Source organism: Periplaneta americana, chromosome 5 (assembly GCF_040183065.1).
Source record: "Periplaneta americana isolate PAMFEO1 chromosome 5, P.americana_PAMFEO1_priV1, whole genome shotgun sequence".
In the NCBI taxonomy this organism is placed as follows: Eukaryota; Metazoa; Arthropoda; class Insecta; order Blattodea; family Blattidae; genus Periplaneta; species Periplaneta americana.
The window spans coordinates 174,376,381-174,399,014 of record NC_091121.1 but is presented as its reverse complement, the minus strand read 5'-3'; the positions used below and the strand labels follow the sequence as shown (position 1 = coordinate 174,399,014).

Here is a 22,634-nt window from a genome sequence, read left to right as displayed (position 1 = left end):
AACAATGACTACTTTCAAAAGCCGAAATTCAGAAAGACTGTTTTTCGTTTCTAGAATATGATCTTTCTTCAAATATTACTTTTGTAGAACATTAATTTTTAATATATCAATTTTCCTCCATTGTGTTATTAATTTCTTTTATTCAAATTGTCTTATTTAACACTAGCCGTACCCGTGCGTTCCGCTGCACCCGTTAGAAATTAATATAAAATAATTACTTAATTAAAATAGGACATGTGATCCAGGGAACATTCGTGTTTGATAGAAGGATAAATCGTTTAATATGTTACTTAATTTCAACTGCATCCAAATAATTAAAAAGCGATCATTTTGGTCCAGAAACCACTCATTGGTGCAATGACAATTCCTTTAACATGTTTCTAATTTTTATTACATGCAACCATAGTTTAGTCAACATTGACATCATTAGATTTAATGTATATACTGTACTTTATTTTACTTGTTATAGGTTTCCATTGAATTATGGTAATAACTTAATTTTAACCCTTGTTTCCTACGTATTTAGTAAATGGCGTTTGGCCCACTATGGTTCTGAACTCTTCAAATAACTTAAATTACATTATATTATATTATATTATATTATATTATATTATATTATATTATATTATATTATATTATATTATATTATATATCTGAAGTTACTGTAATAACATTATAGCATTATGTCCATCTAGAGAAAATACACGTTCCAATGGTGAAATAATAATTAATTATACAAATCGGTTAATTTTACTTCCGATATTACTTCATACAAACACAGAAACATTCTCTGTAGGCTATCTTTCATAGCTTTCGATTGTTGCTGTCCAAGGCCCCTTATAGACGAAGTCACTTGTTTTTTATTTCATTGTACGGCCTTAGATGGCAGTTATTTTAAATTCAAAACTCATTTATCTCATTAAATATCAATCCTATCTAAATTTTTCAAGCAATAAAGCTTATTGCAAATTATTTTTAAAGAAACTTTTGTTATGTAACATTTTTCACAAAAATCAATAATAAGCGAGATATTTCGATTTATTTAATTCAGGCCCCCTTATAATCCCCTTTTAAATAATGTATTTTGAATGCCATATAGTCCAAAATCTAAGTCACAACGAAATTAATTTATATTCCAATTTTCATCGAAATCCGTTCATCCATTATCGCGTGAAAAGGCAACAAACATACAGACAGACAGACATACAAACAAAAATTTCAAAAAAGCGATTTTCGGTTTCAGGGTGGTTAATTATATATGTTAGGACCAATTATTTTTGGAAAATCGAAAATTACCAGAAAAATTTCGACTACAGATTTATTATTAGTATAGATTAAATTTCAAATGTTTAACTATTAGAATTACATGTAACAAAACACAACTACATTTTTATCTTACTATTGCTCTAGTATTATTCAGGAACACTGATGGACACTACTCATTGCGAAACTAACTACAATGCAGTTGTTTGTTTACATGGGAATAGATAATGAACGAAAGCAGACTTGCATATAAATGTCCTTGTTTTTATCACGCAGTGAAAACAGACATGTCGCTGACAATAATTACATAATTATTCACTTTAATCTGTATTTTGAAAATAGCTCAGCAAAATGCTCAAGCCTTTATACAAACGGTGTTTAGAATCAGTTGTCATCAGTAGCAGGGAAGAAGCAACTTCGACCATCTCTAGTTTCAGGCCTTAATAAAGGTACGTACGTACAGAATTATTGCAATAACAACACGGTTTAAAAAATATGTGTAATACATATTACTATTCATAACTATTATAAATTCCTAGAGCAACCTACAAAATCTTATCACTTTTGCTGTTGAGTGTATAACAATTCGAGAGTCAACAACATTAATAGTAATATGCGTTACAAGAGCGGTATGTTGAAGTTTTCATGTTCGAGGAAAAGATTGAAAAAGCGAAACGTAGTTGAGCTTTTTTAATTTCCGAGAACATGAAAACAAACATACCGCTCGCGTATCGTACATTATTTTGTGCGAAGATCGTTTATTACATACCTGAAAGACGAATTTCTAATTAGTTGCAATGAAATCTCCATCTTGGTTTCTGTTTAATGACGGCAACTTCGGAAAACCAAAATATCTTTCTTCAACATTGTTGCTATAAAATGTTTTCTGTGTTTACTATACTCCAGCAGGCCATGATATACGTCTGCCTTTTTTTTTTTCCCCAGTCTATAAATGCGAACTTTAAATAAACGGTAAGGTTATGTAAAGATTTAATTTTCATTTTAATATTTTAACAATATTATTTATATAACATATTGCAGTAATAACATCGGCATCTGGAACCATGTTGATTTTTTCACGGCTTCCTTAATGTTACTTGTATGAGGAATGCAATAAGTTTCGTGGAGTGGTAGACTGTACTTAATTTTTGCAAATATTTAAAAACAATAATTAACATTGCAATTTAGATAAAATTGCAGTGGTAAGTTTTCAATTTATAATTATTACTATGTTAAACGTCTCTAAAAATAATATTTTAAAAGCCTAAGCAGTAAAATTAATGTCGCGCTTAAGCGGTAAGAAGAGGGAAATTGTTATGTGTGTTAGGTTGGGAATACTGAATGTGGTATGATGTTGATGTTTATTGACTTTACTGGCTTTGAGCCAGAGGCCGTTTTAGGGTCTTATACGCGCAGGATGCCCTCTCCAGCCATTGTACATAAATAACAATAAATATATATTTACATACTATATATGACACTATTTCTGGCATAAGTGCCAGTAGGTGTGTGAGTGGGGTGATTTGCGTTTTATTTATTTTATTTTATTTTATTTTTTACTTTATTTTTTTTTTTTTTGTTTTAATTATTTTGGTGTAGGCCTAATTTGTTAATTTGGAACGCTTAAGGAATGGTGAACGGGACAAGAATTCGGGGTAAAAGATATCAGTTGATAGACAGCATTAAAGTATTATATGGGGAGATTAAGAGGAAAGCAAGAAAGGGAAATGCTGGGTTTGCAGTTAAAGACCTGCTCTTGGGCAGAACACTGTGCATACATACATACATTTTTGAGTTTCCCCTTCCGGTGGCAGAAGCGTCTGAATCGTTCTGGAGACTTTCATGGTGTGGTGTTATTTTATTCATCTGCCTCTCTGTTGCTGTCGTGTGTCCTCTCAGACAGTATTCAAATTTCCAACACGTGTTTGTGGTTTTGTTTGTGTGTTTTAGTTTGGTGGTGGGGGCTGGTGGTAGTTGTAGAGGAGTTTCTCCAGTGTTGTTCTGTTGTTTGTGTTCGGGGGATTTGTGAAAATGTGTTGTGTATATACGCGGTTTACTGCCGAATGTGTGTATTTCCTGTTTATGTTGTTTAGGTGTGTGAAGAGTGGCTTTGTTTTTGTGGTAGTGTAAACTGTGTTATTTCTGGTGCGTCTGTGCAGGTGGAAGATTTGGCGGAGAATTCTTCTTTCGCGTGCTTCAAATTTCAATTGGGTCGTTGGAGGGGCTTGTGCGAGGAAGATGGAGGGATATATGCATAGGGATCTAACCAATGCTTTGTATAGGTGGAGGAGTGTTTCGGTTATACAACCGGGTCGATTGATGCCACTTAGGTAGCTTATTGCTCTGGTGGCTGCATTATATTTCCTCCAGGTTTCTTTAGCTACTTCGGTCCAGGAGAGTTTGGAGGTGAGGGGTATTCCTAGATATGTGAGATTCCGCTGGAGTGGAAGTTGAGTGTTGGCTATTGTGATTGGGTTGTTCTGGAGGACTCGAGTCCGGAGTTTTGGGCGGAAGACGCATATCTGTGTTTTGTCTGTGTTGACTGTGATCCGCCACGTGTTGGTCCAATTTAGATACTGCCTGAGTGTTGCGTTTAGTAACTTCCTAGCGGAGGGGAGTCGGGGGTGTGTTGCCCAATATGCGACGTCGTCTGCATATTGTGCCAGTCCTACTAGCGGGTTATTAGGTAGGGGAATATCTGCCACATAGATGTTATACAGAGTGGGAGATATGACACTGCCTTGGGAATGTGGTATTTCACACTTACCGCGTATTGGTTCTGTGCGGAAAACAAGCAAATACGCACGATCTCGCACCAAGTCTATTTACGGAAGGACGCAGAGCTATAAGATAGTTCTTACATAAGAGCTATCTTGTTCACAGCATATTTCCATCATCTATACTAATAATAAATCTGTAGCCGAAATTTTTCTGGTAATTTTAGATTTACCAAAAATAATTGGTCCTAACATATATAATTAACCACCCTGAAACCGAAAATCCCTTTTTTTATATTTTTGTTTGTATGTCTGTCTGTCTGCCTGCCTGTCTGTCTGTCTGTATGTTTGTTACCTTTTTACGCGATAATGGCTGAACCGATTTCGATGAAAATTGGAATATAAATTAAGTTCGTTGTAACTTAGATTTTAGGCTATATGGGATTCAAAATACATTATTTAAAAGGGGAGTTATAAGGGGGCCTGAATTAAATAAATCGAAATATCTCGCTTATTATTGATTTTTGTGAAATATGTTACATAACCAAGTTTCTTTAAAAATGATTTCTGATAAGTTTTATTCTCTGAAAACTTTTTATAGGACTGATATTTAATGAGATAAATGACCTTTAAATTTAAAATAACTGCCATCTAAGGCGGTGTATTGAAATAAAAAACAAATGACTTCGTCTATAAGGGGCCTTGGACACAACAATCGAAAGCTATGAAACATAGCTTACAGACAATGTTTCTGTGTTTGTATGAAGTAATATCAGAAGCTAAATTAACCGATTTGTATATTTAATTATTATTTCATCATTGGAAAGTGTAGTTTCTCTGGATGGACATAATGCTATAATGTTATTACAGTAACTTGTGAGTGAATTGAGGACAGGTAAGATTAAAATAGCTTCTTATGCACAGAAAACTTGATAGGTTATTCTGTATATTCGTTTCCTGTATTTCTTAAAATAATGTTTATGTACACATTCATTTTCATCTCAGAGAATTATCGAACGAGAATGTACGTATTGATTTAGTATGCAGTAATAGTACGTTACCTTACCAATCCATTATTTTATAATCCAAACTTTAACTATGCTGAATTGAATCGTGTTAAAATACATGAAATGAATAAACTCTGCAATAAATGCAATGCAAAAAAATTGGGTAATGAGCCAAGCAGATTATGTTGCGCTGTTGTAAAAGTTGTTCCTCCTGAGATTCAAGAGCTCCCACAACAAATTAAAAACTTTCTAATTCGAGTACATACGTTATCAACACACTTTTTCATAATATAATATAATATAAACATAATAATAAATCTGTGGCCAAAATTTTTCAGTTAATTTTCGGTTTTCCAAAAATAATTGGTAATAACAATTAAGAAACATGTTAAAGGAATTGTCATTGCACCAAATGAGTGGTCTCTGGATCAAAATTATGGCATTTTAATATTTTAAATACAATTTAAATTAAGTAACATATTAAACGATTTATCCTTCTATCAAACACGAATGTTCCCTGGATCAAATGTCCTAATTTAATTATGTAATAACTTTATATTTATTTCTAACGGGTGCAGCGGAGCGCACGGGTACTGCTAGTCATTGAATATAGCCTTAGTAGGGTAAACTAGATAGTTATTGACCTATACGGTGATTGACCGCTTCCTTTTTTCAAGTATATTGTGAATAAACCACGATCGTGATTTCACTTTTTGCTGCATATACCTCTAGTAACAACCCTTATTTGTGGTTAGTTGTCGCTGTTCATCCCACTGAGTTAGTGTCTGTCGTCTGAGAGGACTGAAATGGAATGGAAATGAAACTGAACGTAAACAAGTGTAAGTAACTAGAGTAATTGCTAAGAATAATGCACGCAATAATTCCTTTATTCTGCAAAAGATACATAAATTTTGTGCTCGTTTTTACACTCATAGTGTGAGAAAAGGTTTAAGGTTTCCGTCCACAGAATATTATTTTGTAATAGTACATTATGCAACGAGCCTATAATGATAGTAATTAAGAAGCGAGTATAGATGTTTATGAAACTCGCTTGCGCTCGTTTCATAATTTTCATACGAGCTTCTTAATTACCATATAGGCGAGTTTCATACGTCTTTTTATGCTCGACCATATTTCTAACTTGAAATTATTCAGATGTATACATTTTATTTGTATCTGACAAGATCGGAAGTGACCTCGTTCTAGGTCGTGTATTGTGAGATGTGCGCAGACGCGAAAGTATTGATTCTTTTCGAGGAATAATAATGTCATTGACCTTGTGTAATCTCGTTACACTTGGTATAACCTTGATTATTGAATTCGATATTGAAAACCGAGATGACAAATTGAATTTATTTGAATATTATTTAAAATTAACGCTAATTATTATAGTAACAGAACATAACATTCTGCGATAGTATTGGATTTCCAGCCTCCGTGACTTTTCGCTAATTCTCTTTCGATTGCATATCCGAGAATAATCGATACTTGCGGTTTTATAACGGTACAAAACTGACTTCTTATTGGCTGAACACCTGTAAGCTGAGTTGTCATTGGCTGAAAACAAATGTACTTTAATGAGTAGGTGTACTTTAATGACATGCATTAAAGGACTGCTACCAGGTGTATAATTACTACAATTCGGCATGGTCGAGCATAAAAGTTTTTATATGACATAAAACAGCCCCGTGGTCAATCACTATACAGTGTATGTCCGCAAACTACTGTGATTGGTCGTTTATAAATTATTTGTTAGAATGACGACCAATTTGCTCCAATTCTTTAACATATTCAGTTAAATGATGGGGATTTTTACAGGACTGGTACTATATTATAATGCCTAAGTCAGGTAAGGTGCATTATACAGAGTAAGCTTTACGAAACGCTACAGAACCTGTCCGCAGTGGAATTGATTTAAATGAAGCTGCCAAGAAGTTTGGTGTCCAAAAAGCAACTTTAGCGTTCAGAAACAAATATCCGGTTGAAGTGAAAGTATCCTTTGGTCCTCGCCCAGTGCTGGGTGAAGCCATTTGTAATAACATCAGACAAATGGCACACACTTTCTTCTGATAAGGCATAAAGAAGAAAAATGGAAGAAGAGGCAAGAGAAGAAAGGAAGCGAATAAGTGATGAAAGAAAAAAAACAGTGAGAAGAGTTCTTAATGAGAAAGATCAAAACAAGAGAAACAAAACAGACAAGAAAAAAGTGAAAACTGTAAAAATGTGTTGTTCAACCACTGATAAGTGTGTGGTCAATAACCGTGCAGTAGACGGTCAATCACTAATAAGTGTGTGGTCAATAATTGTGCAGTAGACGGTCAATCACTAATAAATGTGTGGTCAATAATTGTGCAGTAGACGGTCAATCACTAATAAGTGTGTGGTCAATAACCGTGCAGTAGACGGTCAATCACTAATAAGTGTGTGGTCAATAATTGTGCAGTAGACGGTCAATCACTAATAAGTATGTGGTCAATAACCGTACAGTAGACGGTCAATCACTAATAAGTATGTGGTCAATAACCGTACAGTAGACGGTCAATCACTAATAAGTGTGTGGTCAATAATTGTGCAGTAGACGGTCAATCACTAATAAGTATGTGGTCAATAACCGTACAGTAGACGGTCAATCACTAATAAGTGTGTGGTCAATAATTGTGCAGTAGACGGTCAATCACTAATAAGTGTGTGGTCAATAACCGTACAGTAGACGGTCAATCACTAATAAGTGTGTGGTCAATAATTGTGCAGTAGACGGTCAATCACTAATAAGTGTGTGGTCAATAATTGTGCAGTAGACGGTCAATCACTAATAAGTTTGTGGTCAATAATTGTGCAGTAGACGGTCAATCACTAATAAGTGTGTGGTCAATAACCGTGCAGTAGACGGTCAATCACTAATAAGCGTGTGGTCAATAATTGTGCAATAGACGGTCAATCACTAATAAGTATGTGGTCAATAACCGTACAGTAGACGGTCAATCACTAATAAGTATGTGGTCAATAACCGTACAGTAGACGGTCAATCACTAATAAGCGTGTGGTCAATAACTGTGTAGTAGAAGGTCAATCACTGTAAAAGTGGACTTGTGTTTATTTAATTTACGTTTGCATTAAATTTTATTTTTCTTTTGTTTATTGATTTTGATTTGTTTCTGAATCTTCACTTGACCCAATTCCTTTAATATACTCTCAATAAATTATCACTATTTTCCGCTATTTCATTGTTTTATTATTCATTAGCTTAAGTGGTCAATCACTATACAGTTTACCCTATTATTCAAAGTTGAAAATGAAGCCAACACAATTTTATCACAAGTAATTTCGTTATGGTTCCTAAGATGTTATAGCTAGATGCAAAAGATAGAACAGTTCCAGTGATGAGTTTTTCATAGGAATAATATTGCTTAAGATGTTTTAAGAACGTAATTAGTCTATTATATAAAAACGAGCATACATATGAACTACCTCTCAACGTGTTGCTTCTTAATATATGTAGCGGTGTAGCCAAGAATGTTGTCGTCACAACCTTCAGTTTTAGTGATGCACCTTAGTCACGTATTTATTTCTATGCTTTCACAAGAAAAGTTTAAATAAAGTAATATTATTATTTTGGAGCCGAATGCCCAAGAAACAAAAGTTCTACGACATAGCCTGTACTGAGCAGGACAATCAATTCACGCTGCAGAACAAATTTATTTATTTACTTATTTACTTATTTATTTACTTATTTACTTATTTGTTTACTTATTTACTTATTTGTTTACTTATTTACTTATTTATTTTATGCATTTACTTATTTATTTATTTATTTATTTATTTATTTATTTATTTATTTTATTCATTTAATTTTCTATTTATTTATTTACTTATTCATTTATTTATTTATTTACTTATTTACGTATTTATTTACTTATTTACTTATCTATCTATCTATCTATCTATCTGTCTATCTGTCTATCTGTCTGTCTATCTGTCTATCTGTCTGCCTATCTATCTATCTATCTATCTATCTATCTATCTATCTATCTATCTATCTATCTATCTATCTATCTATCTATCTATCTATCTATCTATCTATCTATCTATCTATCTATCTATCTATCTATCTATCTATCTATCTATCTATCTATCTATCTATCTATCTACCTACCTACCTACCTACCTACCTACCTACCTACCTACCTACCTACCTACCTACCTACCTACCTACCTACCTACCTACCTATCTATATATCTATCTATCTATCTATCTATCTATCTATCTATCTCTCTATTTGTCTATCTTTGTCTTAACGATAATAATAATAATAATAATAATAATAATAATAATAATAATAATAATAATAATAATAATAATAATAATAATAATAATATCAATACTAGTGGACAACATTAGAGTATGAACGAGTAATTAAGTAACCTTATTCGCTATGTAATCCATTTAGTTTTGATCAGTATCGTGAGTAAGATACAAAGGGAGATTCAATAATATTCCTAGAAAAGTACTGAACTCGCCCGCTCTAAAGTAGGAAGGGTTAACAGAGATCCCAAATATGACAACAGAATCCATAAATTGATACTAGTTAGGTAAAAGAAAAAATGGACATATTAATAATCATAGAAATTCAAGTAAAATTTACGTCTCTTATTCATGTCTTTATTTTAAGAAGTTCACTTATGTAAAGTAAGACTTCTGTCTAGCTGTCTATCTGTCTGTCTGTCTGTCTGTCTGTCTGTCTGTCTATCTATCTATCTATCTATCTATCTATCTATCTATTTGTCTATCTTTGTCTTAACGATAATAATAATAATAATAATAATAATAATAATAATAATAATAATAATATCAATACTAGTGGACAACATTAGAGTATGAACGAGTAATTAAGTAACCTTATTCGCTATGTAATACATTTAGTTTTGATCAGTATCGTGAGTAAGATACAAAGGGAGATTCAATAATATTCCTAGAAAAGTACTGAACTCGCCCGCTCTAAAGTAGGAAGGGTTAACAGAGATCCCAAATATGACAACAGAATCCATAAATTGATACTAGTTAGGTAAAAGAAAAAATGGACATATTAATAATCATAGAAATTCAAGTAAAATTTACGTCTCTTATTCATGTCTTTATTTTAAGAAGTTCACTTATGTAAAGTAAGACTTCATTCGATAAATTTCACCGTTCTGTAAAATTAATAAGTTCCATATATTTTATTATGCGACGTGTCGGGTTTGATATAATGTTATGTGAATATGCGATATGTTTTAATTCTCATGTTCAGATTGAGGCGCAGGGTACCCCAACGCATTAAGTTACGAATGCACTGACTACTGTGGTTTGTAGTTCGAGGGGAATGGGAGACTGAGAGTGCAGTTACTCCTTGCCTCAACATGTAAACATTGTCACAGTAGGACACAAAATAAATGTTCACATTTACAAATATAATAGTATATAGTGCATTTCTAGTACACAAAGTAATTGCCTAACATTACATGATTCAATTACCACAAGTTTTAACAATATAAGAGTTTTAACAATATAGAATATACGGTAAAATAATCATTTGTGTGTGAGCAGAAAATAAAAAATATACAATACTTACATAACATACATTTCTTCATAATTCAATGCACCGAATTACAAAGTATATTCGCAACTTATCAAAAGGAAAGTATCTGCTGGATGTTGAAGGCCAGTTTTGACCGTATAATTAAATATTTTCCATGTAACTTTTGCTATTACACTGCTTTTGAAAGAATCGAGTTCTATCTGTCCTTATACAGGGACATCATTTTATTTTTACTAACATTTCTAATATTAACCTGGCTATACCTTTGGATCAACGATTAAGAACCGGAAACACCGTTTGCTACCCCCTTCCATGTCTGAAGTTCGATGATACTGGCGTAATATGTAAACAAATCACTTTACTAAGTATAGGAGGGAAGAAAAGTAGTTCATCCATTTACGTAAACTAGGAAATATCGCGATTTTGAGTTTGATGATTTTCATTAGGTTTTTATTTAATCAAAATACAGTACAGTATTAACAATGAGTGTTTATACTCACGAACTGAGTTGTAGTTTTCATGCCAAGTACCTTTCCTCCGTCTCCTTACTTCATAGGCTGTCTGTCGCATGTAATCACTGCAGCTCGAGTTTTGGTCACCGTGACCTAGAAAGTTGAGAGAGTTACGCCTGTATACTCCAAAGAACGGGGCCCAATAGAACTGGAGAGCCTTGAGGTGTAGCATGTGGAACGTGTGTGTGGTTCGAAACATTGCAGATATTAAGTTCTAGCACACGATGGAATATTTAAAGATCTTCTTCTGAAGACAAACACCGTGAAACCTTAACATTTCGTAGAAGATGATTATTAAATACATTTTGATAGTGATAAATCTTTAACATCCCATTTTTTCAGATTTCACAAGATGGATCTGCACAGCGTTTTTATGTGGTTTCTCAGATTGATAATTCCAGGTAAGTCTTAGTGAGTGCTTTAAAATCTTACCATGAATTACTTTTATTAATCAACTTTCTTAAGGTCCAGAACATATTTAATGATAGTGTCATGACTCGGCCATTGCTTTTCTAAATGAAGTTGAGTGAATAAGAAGGCAGGAAATTATAGTAGATTGTGATTGAAAAGAATCTGGCTTTATTGATCATATTTCATTATTTTCCATGGTCTTGAATGTTGAGGAAACGGATGTGTCATGGAAGCTAAAATACCAACCTATATCTAAAGGAGGTTTGCTTTGAGTTTTTATAAGAAAGATCGACGAAAGAACGTTAGGAACAACGAGTTATAGTATATAGTATAGGCGTATCACTGAAGGAGAAAATCTCAAATGCGACACCGTACCAACTATCAGATACACAGGACATCACACATGCAGCCATTACATCCAAATGGAAATGGGGTGGACACGTGGCCAGGCTACTAGGCGACAGATGGGCATACCGAGCTACCAAGTGGGACCCCCGCATAGGAAGGAGACTTCAGGGCAGACCTCGATGCAGATGGGCAGACTTCTTCAAAGAACAGGCAGGTCAACAATGGTCCAGAGAGTCAAGAGACAGAAGAAAGTGGAAACTGCTCGAGAGACATTTGTGCATAGACAGGAAGTTGTGAAAGGCAGTGAAAGAATCATTGTTAAAGAAATTCAAGTTCTTAGACGTAAATATCACGTCTAACGTGAACTAGCTCATCACGTTAGACAAATAGAGCTTTCCCTTATTTAAGGAAGCTTTTGACCTTCATGGGACACAATAGACTATCTTTATCTTCACTATTTATCTTATATAACTCGTTGGTTAGGAAGTAAAATGAAAGGTATAGGAGAACTTCTTCCACGGGCTCTCAAGTCTAGACTTAGCCCTCGGGGCTCTATGCCTTTGAACAGGCGGTGGGTGAGCTTATGATCGTAAAATTGGTGTGAAGAAAAATTGAATCCTATGAGGAAGTCGTGCTAAGGCCGGGATTACGTTCGACGTTCGCTTACGTTACGTTTCGTTACGGTGAAGTACGTTGAAGTTTGTCAAATACAAGCTCCGTGTACTTGATTACGGTTAACGTTAAAATGAACGAATGCATGACGATGCTGATTCGACATTGCCGAAGTCTAGCTTCCACAAACGTAAAGAAACGCAAGTTGAACGTCATCCAATCATTTTCACCGCTTCTTTCGTTGTAGATGCGCCATATTGCTACTGAAATATTAAATCAAAAAAATGTTAATTAAAAATTGCATATTATGAGGCAAGATCTTTGATTAAATATGTCACTTCGCTTGAATGTATGGGAAAATTTCAGTATACGGATTCCTCAATGACAATTATATCTTAAAATACTAAAAAGAGCAGATTTTCCTGCGTTTGTCGAATGCGCATAATCATGCAGCAGCTATACCAAGATGTTATGTGTATTGTTCGAAAGAATAGCAAATCTACAATTCGCAATTACCTGAAGTAGCTACTGCTTTACTACTATATGAAAATCCCATTGATCTTCCTGACATTGTTACTCGTACTTGCGTTTTCCCATTGAAACTCAAGAACTATAGATGGATATGTTCAAGAGAAAGTATTTGGCATAAAAAAAACAATCAGAGGGAGTATATTTCATTATTATAGAAGCAAATAACTTTCCAAATATCTGATATACATCATTGAATTTCTTTTTGAACTTCTAATGTACTTATACTTGCTTTTTGAAAGATGGGACATGACAGGAACGTTGCGATCGGAAAAACAACTGAATGCCACATAGCGTGGTAGGCCTGTTGCTATGGTAACAACGATTGAGTTGCCAAACTTACTGTTCCCACATGGCGAGTGCTTAATAGCTCCCTTGGCGACATTTATTGTGCACACAATGTTAGCATTGGCACGTTTCGTCTTTCATTCTCTGTCGATTTTTGTATTGTTTTCTTACCTTCGCGTCAATTGTTAATGAATGTTATAACGTCAGCAATCTTAACGACAATTGCTAGCTTCCATCAGCTGGCAGCGTGGTAGTCCATATTGGCAACATGGCACTGTAGTTCCAAGCTCGGCCGCTTAACTGTCATGTCCCATCTTTCAAAAAACAAGTATAGTTTGCAGTATTTGCTGCATAAGCCACAAGTATATATGCAGAGGAAGTATTATTACACATATGAAATAATACCATTTTATTTGTTTTTTCTTTTTTTTTTCTTTTTTTTTTTTTTTTTGGACCCTGCATGTTTTCAATACTGGACGTAAAGTATCGTTCCGTTTATTTCTGAATGACTGTGAATGGTTCACCGGACTTAGAAGTTCGTAAGATGTTATAACATGTTTTACAAATAACTTCCTCAAAATCCAACATATTTACCTTCATAAAAATGTAGGCAAATATATAAAATACTTTTAACAAGTTACAAGATTAACAACATTGCCAAGAAAATCTCAAAACGTGCATTCAGTTTCTTCATTAGAAGGTGTTCTCCCAACGGTTATTACTAAATCCAGATTAATCGTCTCTCACGTCTTTTCTCGAATTTATTTTATTGCTTCTTGCATTGCCTTTTCATTCTACTATTTCCTAAGTTTCTTGGAAGGTGAGGTTTTCCCTCCTCCTACAGGTGCCAACACGACGTTGAAACTCTTGCACACGTCCTGGGATCCTGTCCGCACGGCGAAGGTCTGCGAAACGCTAGAGACCACCAAGTAGGCCTACGATCAATTATAGCCACTGCCCTTAAAGATGCCGATTACAACACCTTTGAAGAAGTACATGGTCTCTCCGTCACTGGCAGTACACGGCGCATAGATATAATGGCTATCAAGGAATCTACAAGATCTGGATTCATAATTGATCCCACTGTGCGTTTCGAAACGAATGAGGAACAGCCAACAAAAGTGGATAAGGAAAAAAGAATATTTACAATCCTACCATTCCATATTACCTCCAAAAGTACAGCTAGAAGAGCTTGAAGTAATGGGACTTCTGGTTGGAGCAAGAGGTACCGCTACTCTCTTCATGAAAGATGTGTTTAAGAAGCTTCGAATACCTACAACTATTATTCCCATTGTAACTTTAGTTGCATTGAAAGGATCAATTGCTCTCCTGAAGCATTATCTATATTCGAAATGAAACCAAGTTCATTAGCATTCTTTACTTTTTTGTAACACTTGCCTCTCTAAAACTAGGTATATTTCCACCAATCAAAAAATGTATTTGCAGCTATGTACTTGTAGGAGTTTCATTGTCAAAACGAAATTAATGATTCACTGAACTTGTAAACATTTATATGGTTAAGTACTCTTTGTCCCTTGTGGCAGCTCACGAATAGTGAGAAGATTTATAAATTTCAAAATTTTGAAACAAAAAACCTGGGTATATAGATGGAATACTAATAATACTAGCACTTCATAGTTGTGACACTGATATTGTCAGTCATAACCCCAAAATATATTATAATTTAAAAACGAAATCTTCTATACATAGGTACATTGCAATCAACGTAGATTATTCAGCGTCTAACTGAAAACTAATACATTCCCGCGAAATAAAGTATCAGTGCATAGCAATTTGGAAGGTTTCTGCCAGAATACAACACCTCTTAGGTATATATCACATTATTTCATATTTGTTTCCCTATTCATATTTGTAACACTTTCTCTCTACATAAATATAATCCATATACAGTATACCAAAACTCTTCACGGTTATCGTGTAGAAATCTTCGAATCAATCTAAATACGAAGAGAATGAAGCGATTCGGACCGCTTAAAAAAAAGAGGCACGAAGTTCGTTTTACACTATTGTTTCCTTAATACCATAACTAACGTCATAATTAACCTTACATGTCAAAACGATTATCTTCCTTGTAAGTTCAACATTGACTTTTCACGTCTAAGTAGTGTTGGTTAATGCTGACACCAGAACAAATTTCGAAAAGGAGTGATAAAGGAGATGCGTGGTATTGATATTTTCCATTCCAATACAATAATCATAACGTTTCACTATTATATCTAGCATGTTTGTTATTAGGGGAACAAAATTTGTCACAGAGATCGTTAAAATTGCAAAGAGTACTTGATTGATTCACTGATTTAATCATTTTAACGGTTCAGACAAGTATGGTAACTTTCTCACTCTTGCCTCATTAACAATAAATTTAGGTTCAAACTTCCGAAGGTTGTGGATTTCTGTACAATTCATCAGCAATGGGAAAAAGCAAAATTAATTTTTTTTTTTTTTTTTACTAATCCACCATTGATATCACTGTCATTTTGGGAAAAGAAAGAGTTGTTTATTAACAAGGGTGAACGAATTCTTTCGGACTTGTCCGCTATTTGGATGAGTTATAACGAATAATCACCAAAGCTTTCACACAGTGTCAGACGTCACGCATGACACTTGAGGATGGATTTGCAACGGCTGGAAGATGACAATGCAAAAATAGCTAAATTTAAGAGAATTTGTTCTTAATTGGCTGAGAGCAAAACCCCGGAGAAAACCTCAATCTGGCAACTTGTCCCAACTTGGATTCTATTCCAGGCCCGCCTCATAATTCTATATTGAAATAACTTATATGATTTGGTCCATAAGTTAAACTCCAGAAGAGACGCTATGAACCATCACTTAGAAAGTCTAACATGGACGAGCACTAGATCCGTTAACTGCTAATTATTTTGAGGTTTATTACATCTGCTGGATTTTAACAATATTGAGATTTGAATAATTTCGAGGGAAAAAATTGTTCCGGAGCCGGGTATCGAACCCGGGACCTTTGGTTTAACGTACCAACGCTCTACCACTGAGCTACTCGGGAACTCTAACCGACACCGATCCAATTTTTCCCTCTATATCCACAGACCTCAAAGTGGGCTGACAACCGTCAAGCAACCAACTTCGAGTGCACACAAACTCCGTGTGACTTAAATTGTGGTTTTCTGTTAACGAACAGTGACGTGTATTATGCAAATCAAGATTTCAGGCATAACTCTCTGTAAAGTTGATTTGAATAATTTCGAGGGAAAAATTGTTCCGGAGCCGGGTATCGAACCCGGGACCTTTGGTTTAACGTACCAACGCTCTACCACTGAGCTAGTCGGGAACTCTAACCGACACCGATCCAATTTTTCCCTCTATATCCACAGACCTCAAAGTGGGCTGACAACCGTCAAGCAACCAACTTCGAGTGCACACAAACTCCGTGTGACTTAAATTGTGGTTTTCTGTTAACGAACAGTGACGTGTATTATGCAAATCAAGATTTCAGGCATAACTCTCTGTAAAGTTGATTTGAATAATTTCGAGGGAAAAATTGTTCCGGAGCCGGGTATCGAACCCGGGACCTTTGGTTTAACGTACCAACGCTCTACCACTGAGCTACTCGGGAACTCTAACCGACACCGATCCAATTTTTCCCTCTATATCCACAGACCTCAAAGTGGGCTGACAACCGTCAAGCAACCAACTTCGAGTGCACACAAACTCCGTGTGACTTAAATTGTGGTTTTCTGTTAACGAACAGTGACGTGTATTATGCAAATCAAGATTTCAGGTATAACTCTCTGTAAAGTTGATTTGAATAATTTCGAGGGAAAAATTGTTCCGGAGCCGGGTATCGAACCCGGGACCTTTGGTTTTTAACGTACCAACGCTCTACCACTGAGCTACTCGGGAACTCTAACCGACACCGATCCATTTTTAACGTACCAACGCTCTACCACTGAGCTACTCGGGAACTCTAACCGACACCGATCCAATATTGAATATTGAGATTATTCGAAATTTTCTCGTGCTTCCAGCCAGGTCATAAGTTGGTGATCCACCGACGTTTCGAGGATGTTCATCTTCCTCAGATATCATTTAACCCTGAAGATGAGGAAGATGAACATCCTCGAAAAGTCGGTGGATCACCAACTTATGACCTGGCTGGAAGCCCGAGAAAACTTCGAATTATCACGTCGCCAGGAAAGCTTCAGTAGTTATTTCAATATTGAGATTGTTGTGTAGGAGATGAAAAGCAACAAATGTGTATTTCAGCTTCCCAACATGATTTGTCACAAATCCCATGTTTTTCCCATTATTTCAGGCGTACCTGAGAATAACGGCACTACAGACCCGTCTTCGACAATTCCAGGAGTTCCGATATGCATATACGCTGAAAAAGTGTGCCCCAACCCAGACATCAAATTCTACTTATATACAACGTAGGTTCATTTTGTTATTAATCACAGTAAGTAGTAGAGAATCATAAACTCGGCAAAAATAAATGAAACGATAAACGTAAGTCATAGGACGTAAGTCTCTATCGCAATTTAGTGTGTTCATATTTCAATTTTAGGTATAGAATAGTATCTATGTTCATGAAACTTGAATCCGATGACTAGCTTGTCATTCATCACAAGTCCATTTATTGTAAAGCATATTTTCTGTCGCATCCCACAAGTAACATATTGATGTGAGATTTAAGATTAAATCTTGTTTCATTTAACAACAATATTCTCTTGGACGTTCCAATCTGAATAGAGATTTTTTTTCCCCTTTCGTCCTAGATATAGTTTTAAATATATAGTGTCATTCATAATCTGAGACATTCGTTACAAGTCTGCTACATTAATTAAGATTATACAGGGTTAGTTAAAAGTCCCGCACCACCCAAATAACTTTTGAATCATACGGTTCAGTGACATGAAACTTGGTATGAGAGGATAACCATATACTAAGAACTCAATAATGGTATTACCGAGCTTTTTCTACTTCCGGTTTAACTGGAAGTAACTCCAACTCTCTTATTTTAAATGGAATGCCCAATATATATTTTTTATTTTTGAATAGTACTCATTAAGAGCTTTTCAAAAAGTACCCACACTTGATACTTCTGTACAAATTCAGTGTTACTAAATAAAAATGTAAGTGGTGCAAGATATTCCTAAAGCCTGATTAAATCATTCTTTAATGGTTTCTATGATCGTGTGACACATTGTAAAGCAGCTGAGGGCTACCAATTTGAACACATAATTTAGAAGGTGAGCTAGCTTTGTTTTGTTTTTGTTAAGGAAGGAGTATTTTATTATTTTAATATTCGATACACATTTCTGTTTTCTTGACTTAGCAACACTGAATTTGTACAGAAGTATCAAGTGTGGGTACTTTTTGAACAGCTCTTAATGAGTACTATTCAAAAATAGAAAAATATGTTGGGTGTTCCATTTAAAATAAGAGAGTTGGAGTTACTTCCGGAAGTAGAAAAAACTCGGTAATACCAGTACTGAGTTCTTAGTTCCTCACATACCAAGTTTCATGTCACTGAACCGTATGCTTCAAAAGTTATTTAGGTGGTGCTGGATTTTTAACTAACGCTGTATATACTTCGTACTAGGCCTATGTAGATTATTATTTATTAGCCCCATTTTGTAGGAGGGCAGACACTGGGACAGTCCAAGCACGCAGGCCGCTTGGGCGTACCCATTGTACTAACCGGAACGGAATGGTGTGCAAGCCCTAAGGATTTCCCCGGTACAGATCCCCCTACGCTCCTCCTCCGAACTCCCCTACAGCTTATATGATTGCTTTACCTTTCCGCGGAGACCTCACCACGGTCTCTCATCCCCGGTCTTACCGGTTACCATGAGCCCAGTGTAGAGTCCACTGTGCATAGCGCTACCACCAACAACGAATGACCATATATCCTTGGGGTCCAAGGCCGCCGGCTGCACGAAGCCGACTCTATGTAGGAGCGAGTCCGAAACCTAGGAAATAAACTGAGATGGTTATGAAAGAGTGTAAGGGTTATTATGATCGCGAAATGAATCCGAGATCAAACGCCGAAAGTTACCCAACAATTCTGCTTCGACTGGTTGAGGGAAACTTCGGAAATACTATCTAACTAACTTCAATTTTACTATAACCAGATATAAACACCGGGCAAATCTTTGTTAATTTCTACCTTTCAAATGAAAAAATGTAGTGAAAAAATAAACGCTTTCCTGTTCAGGTTGAAGAGATTTTAAGAATGCACTGAGAAAGAAAGGCCAAGTTTCCTTCCTAGAAAAGTGGTTTCTACTCTGAGAAATCAGTGAGACATCACTCTATAAAAAGCATCCTTCTTTCAAACCACACATTTTGTAATTTTTGCAAATTTCCAGCTATGGATATTTGCGAGACAAGGGCTTTCGAAACTATAAATAGGTGAAAACTACATTTTTCATTGACCTGTTGAAAGTGATATGAAATTATCAACACCATGCATTGTGTAAGTGGATAGTGTCCAAGAAATCTTCTCCAACAGAGAAAAGTTCATTATGTCAGCACCAATCTCTGATTCTGAAGAATAAAGACAATTTACTAAATTTTGAAACAGTTCTAGTATTAATTCGGCCAACCACATGGTCTAATGCTGGACACTAGAATATCTAGAGTTCTATTCCCGATCCTGACAAGGGATATGTGCCTTAGTATTGTGGCTCCGGTGGTTGCATTATCCTTATGTTGAAGTTGGACTTAGGTATACATTTTAGGAGTAGAATGGCGTACCCTACCAAAAATTGGGTAAGAATATCCCCCTTAAAGGATCACTAGTGATGTCTCATGACAAGATGGACTTATGGAAGAATCGTAATGCATTAGTGAATTAGTGTGCATTAAATTTATGTTTAATTCCCTTCTTAAGGAATACCATGGGCTAATGTAATGCACTTTTCTCTAATTTTGCAGTGAACACCCGGAACCGAGGCTTCTTGACCTGAACTACCCAGACAACATCACTAGCTCTCTTTTCATGATGGGCAGTCCGTTCAAACTGTTATTGCATGGCTACGTTGCAAATTATACAAAATATCCTAACTCAGTTCTAGGACCAGGTGAATGCAATAAATTAAATAACTTTAACATTGGCCTGTATTTAGAACACAATGATTTTATAAGCTGTAAACTTAATTTATAAATTTATACCGATTAATGCAGGCCGGAGTATATACGTAAGACTATGGCGTGCAGTTTGATTTTGCTTAGAAGGAAGGTCTATTTGTCTTATCCCGCGAGTGTCACCAAATGTTCCAATGCATAATACCGATAACGAAAGGAATATTCGTAATTTAAATATGTATTGTACTGAAAAAGCCTGAATTATTTTTTGTCAAGTTTTTCGATTATTTTGTTATAGACTAATTAAATGGATGTAATTGAACACAACAATGCTTTTGTTTTCAATTGTTGAAGCGAATATGTGGCATTACAGGGCGTTACCATATGGTAACGCTAGGTCATTATGTTGTCAAATCTTAAAGAATGAGTTGTTGCCTTATAATGTCACCTTTCAAGCAATTTATTGAACTTAACTGAACTTTAGCATACAAATAATATATTCATTATTCATTCAGTGTTCTGCCCAAGGTCAGATCTTTCACTGCAAACCCAGCATTCTCCAATGTTTCCTATCTTCTGCCTTCCTGTTTGTCTTCTCGTATGATCCATATATCTTCATATCGTTTATCATCTGATATCTTCTTCTGCTCCGAACTCTTTAGCATTTACTCCCGTTCACCATTCCTTCTAGTGCATCCTTCAGTAGGCAGTATCTTCTCAGCCAGTGACCCAACCAATTCCTTTTCCTCTTCCTAAACAGTTTCAGCATAATTCTTTCTTCACCCACTCTTTCCAACACGGGTTCAATTCTTATTGTCTGTCCACTTAACACGTTCCATTCTTCTCCTTATTCACATTTCAAATGCATCTATTCGTTTCTCTTCACTTCGTCGTAATGTCCACATAATACCAGACTCCATACAAATAATACAGAAATAAGAAAATTATTTTCACAATACCTGAACAAATATACATAATACAATTACTGTCACAAAATACTCGTATGAACAAAATACATTTTCGTAACATAACGTTTTACATAAATTTTTTGTGCGATTTTCATATGTTTTGGTAGTAAGGTAAAACATTTATTATGATATGACAAAAAACATGAGCTACATCAAATTTTGAGAAAGCTGTATGTCGGAAGAGCATTCTCACTAGCACATCGCTGTCTTTTGTTTCCGGGTATCGGAATCACTAATGTTCCATTCCATCGTATATTATACAATCAGATGTTCTGCGAGTGACGTCCAGAAAGTAAGTTTACCCGGAGCTGTTTACAGAAAGAAAACACAATTTCATGAAAAGATTTATTGGAACAGATACAGCAATTGTTGAACTATTTTTCAACATATTTCACACCGGAACTGAGACATTTGTCACACCGTGGGATCAACTTTTGTCCCTCGTAGAAGTCTCCCGCCTGGAATCGGAACCAGTGTGTGACAGCCATTTGCACCTCTCTGTTGATACCACAGTATCAAAAAGTCTCAATTCAGGTGGAAATATGTTGAAAAAATAACTCAACAACTCCTGTATCTGTTCGAATAAATCTTTCCATAACATTGTATTTTATTTCTGCAAACGGCCCCAGGGAAACTTACTTTTTGGACACGTCTCGTAGCTCCAATATCGCTATATTTGGAAGTAGATGGTCACCCCTAGCCTTTTGGGGTGCCCCGACTTCTTCAAATCTCCCATATGAATTCTAATTCATTCAATTGTGAGCCAGATCTTCTACTTGGCTGCCAAGCATTTTCTATAGCTACATCTAACTACCATGTTAAAATGGGCTAAAACAGTTTTTACATAGATAAAGCGAATTTTTATAAAGAAAACAAAATTTGTCACATCTTTGTCTTTAAAAGTCACTCCCAGGAGAAATCGATTGAACTGTTATAACATACTGTTTTATCCACTTACGTTTCCGTAATGGTACCTTTTCCACACATTGCAATGTTGACGGTATCATTCTCTTTCTATCACAGATGACTCTTCAACTTCCTCTTCTTCTATAAAAGGAATATCATCTGGTCCACCTGTTCTGTCGCTATTAACAAAAATAACCCCAGCTTCAGCACTCAGTTGCCTTCCACTTAGGTTGTCGAACATGCCACCCTCTACATCAGCAGAGTTCTCGTCAGATACAAAGTTGGTCTTTGGTGACTGTATGTAGAATGCTCTAATTTTTCGTTTTCTAATTCTCAAAGTATCTCATGCACTTCCACGCACCTGTTTGTAACATTCATTTTTGTTACTTGTGCTTTCCTGTAACTCCTCCAGCTT

General features: G+C 35.3%; 1 protein-coding gene across 1 annotated transcript in view; it reads left to right on the top strand.

Annotated features, from left to right (window-relative positions):
- Nucleotides 1–1,613: 1,613 nt before the first annotated feature.
- The window catches only part of LOC138700554 (pancreatic triacylglycerol lipase-like), a 50,009-nt gene continuing 28,988 nt past the window's right edge, over nucleotides 1,614–22,634 (top strand). Inside the window, exons 1-4 of the mRNA XM_069827139.1 lie at nucleotides 1,614–1,712; nucleotides 11,418–11,476; nucleotides 17,572–17,689; nucleotides 20,196–20,341. Of these exons, the coding sequence (XP_069683240.1) occupies nucleotides 11,428–11,476; nucleotides 17,572–17,689; nucleotides 20,196–20,341 (313 nt within the window). The 5' untranslated portion in view covers nucleotides 1,614–1,712; nucleotides 11,418–11,427. The remainder of the gene's footprint in view (nucleotides 1,713–11,417; nucleotides 11,477–17,571; nucleotides 17,690–20,195; nucleotides 20,342–22,634) is intronic.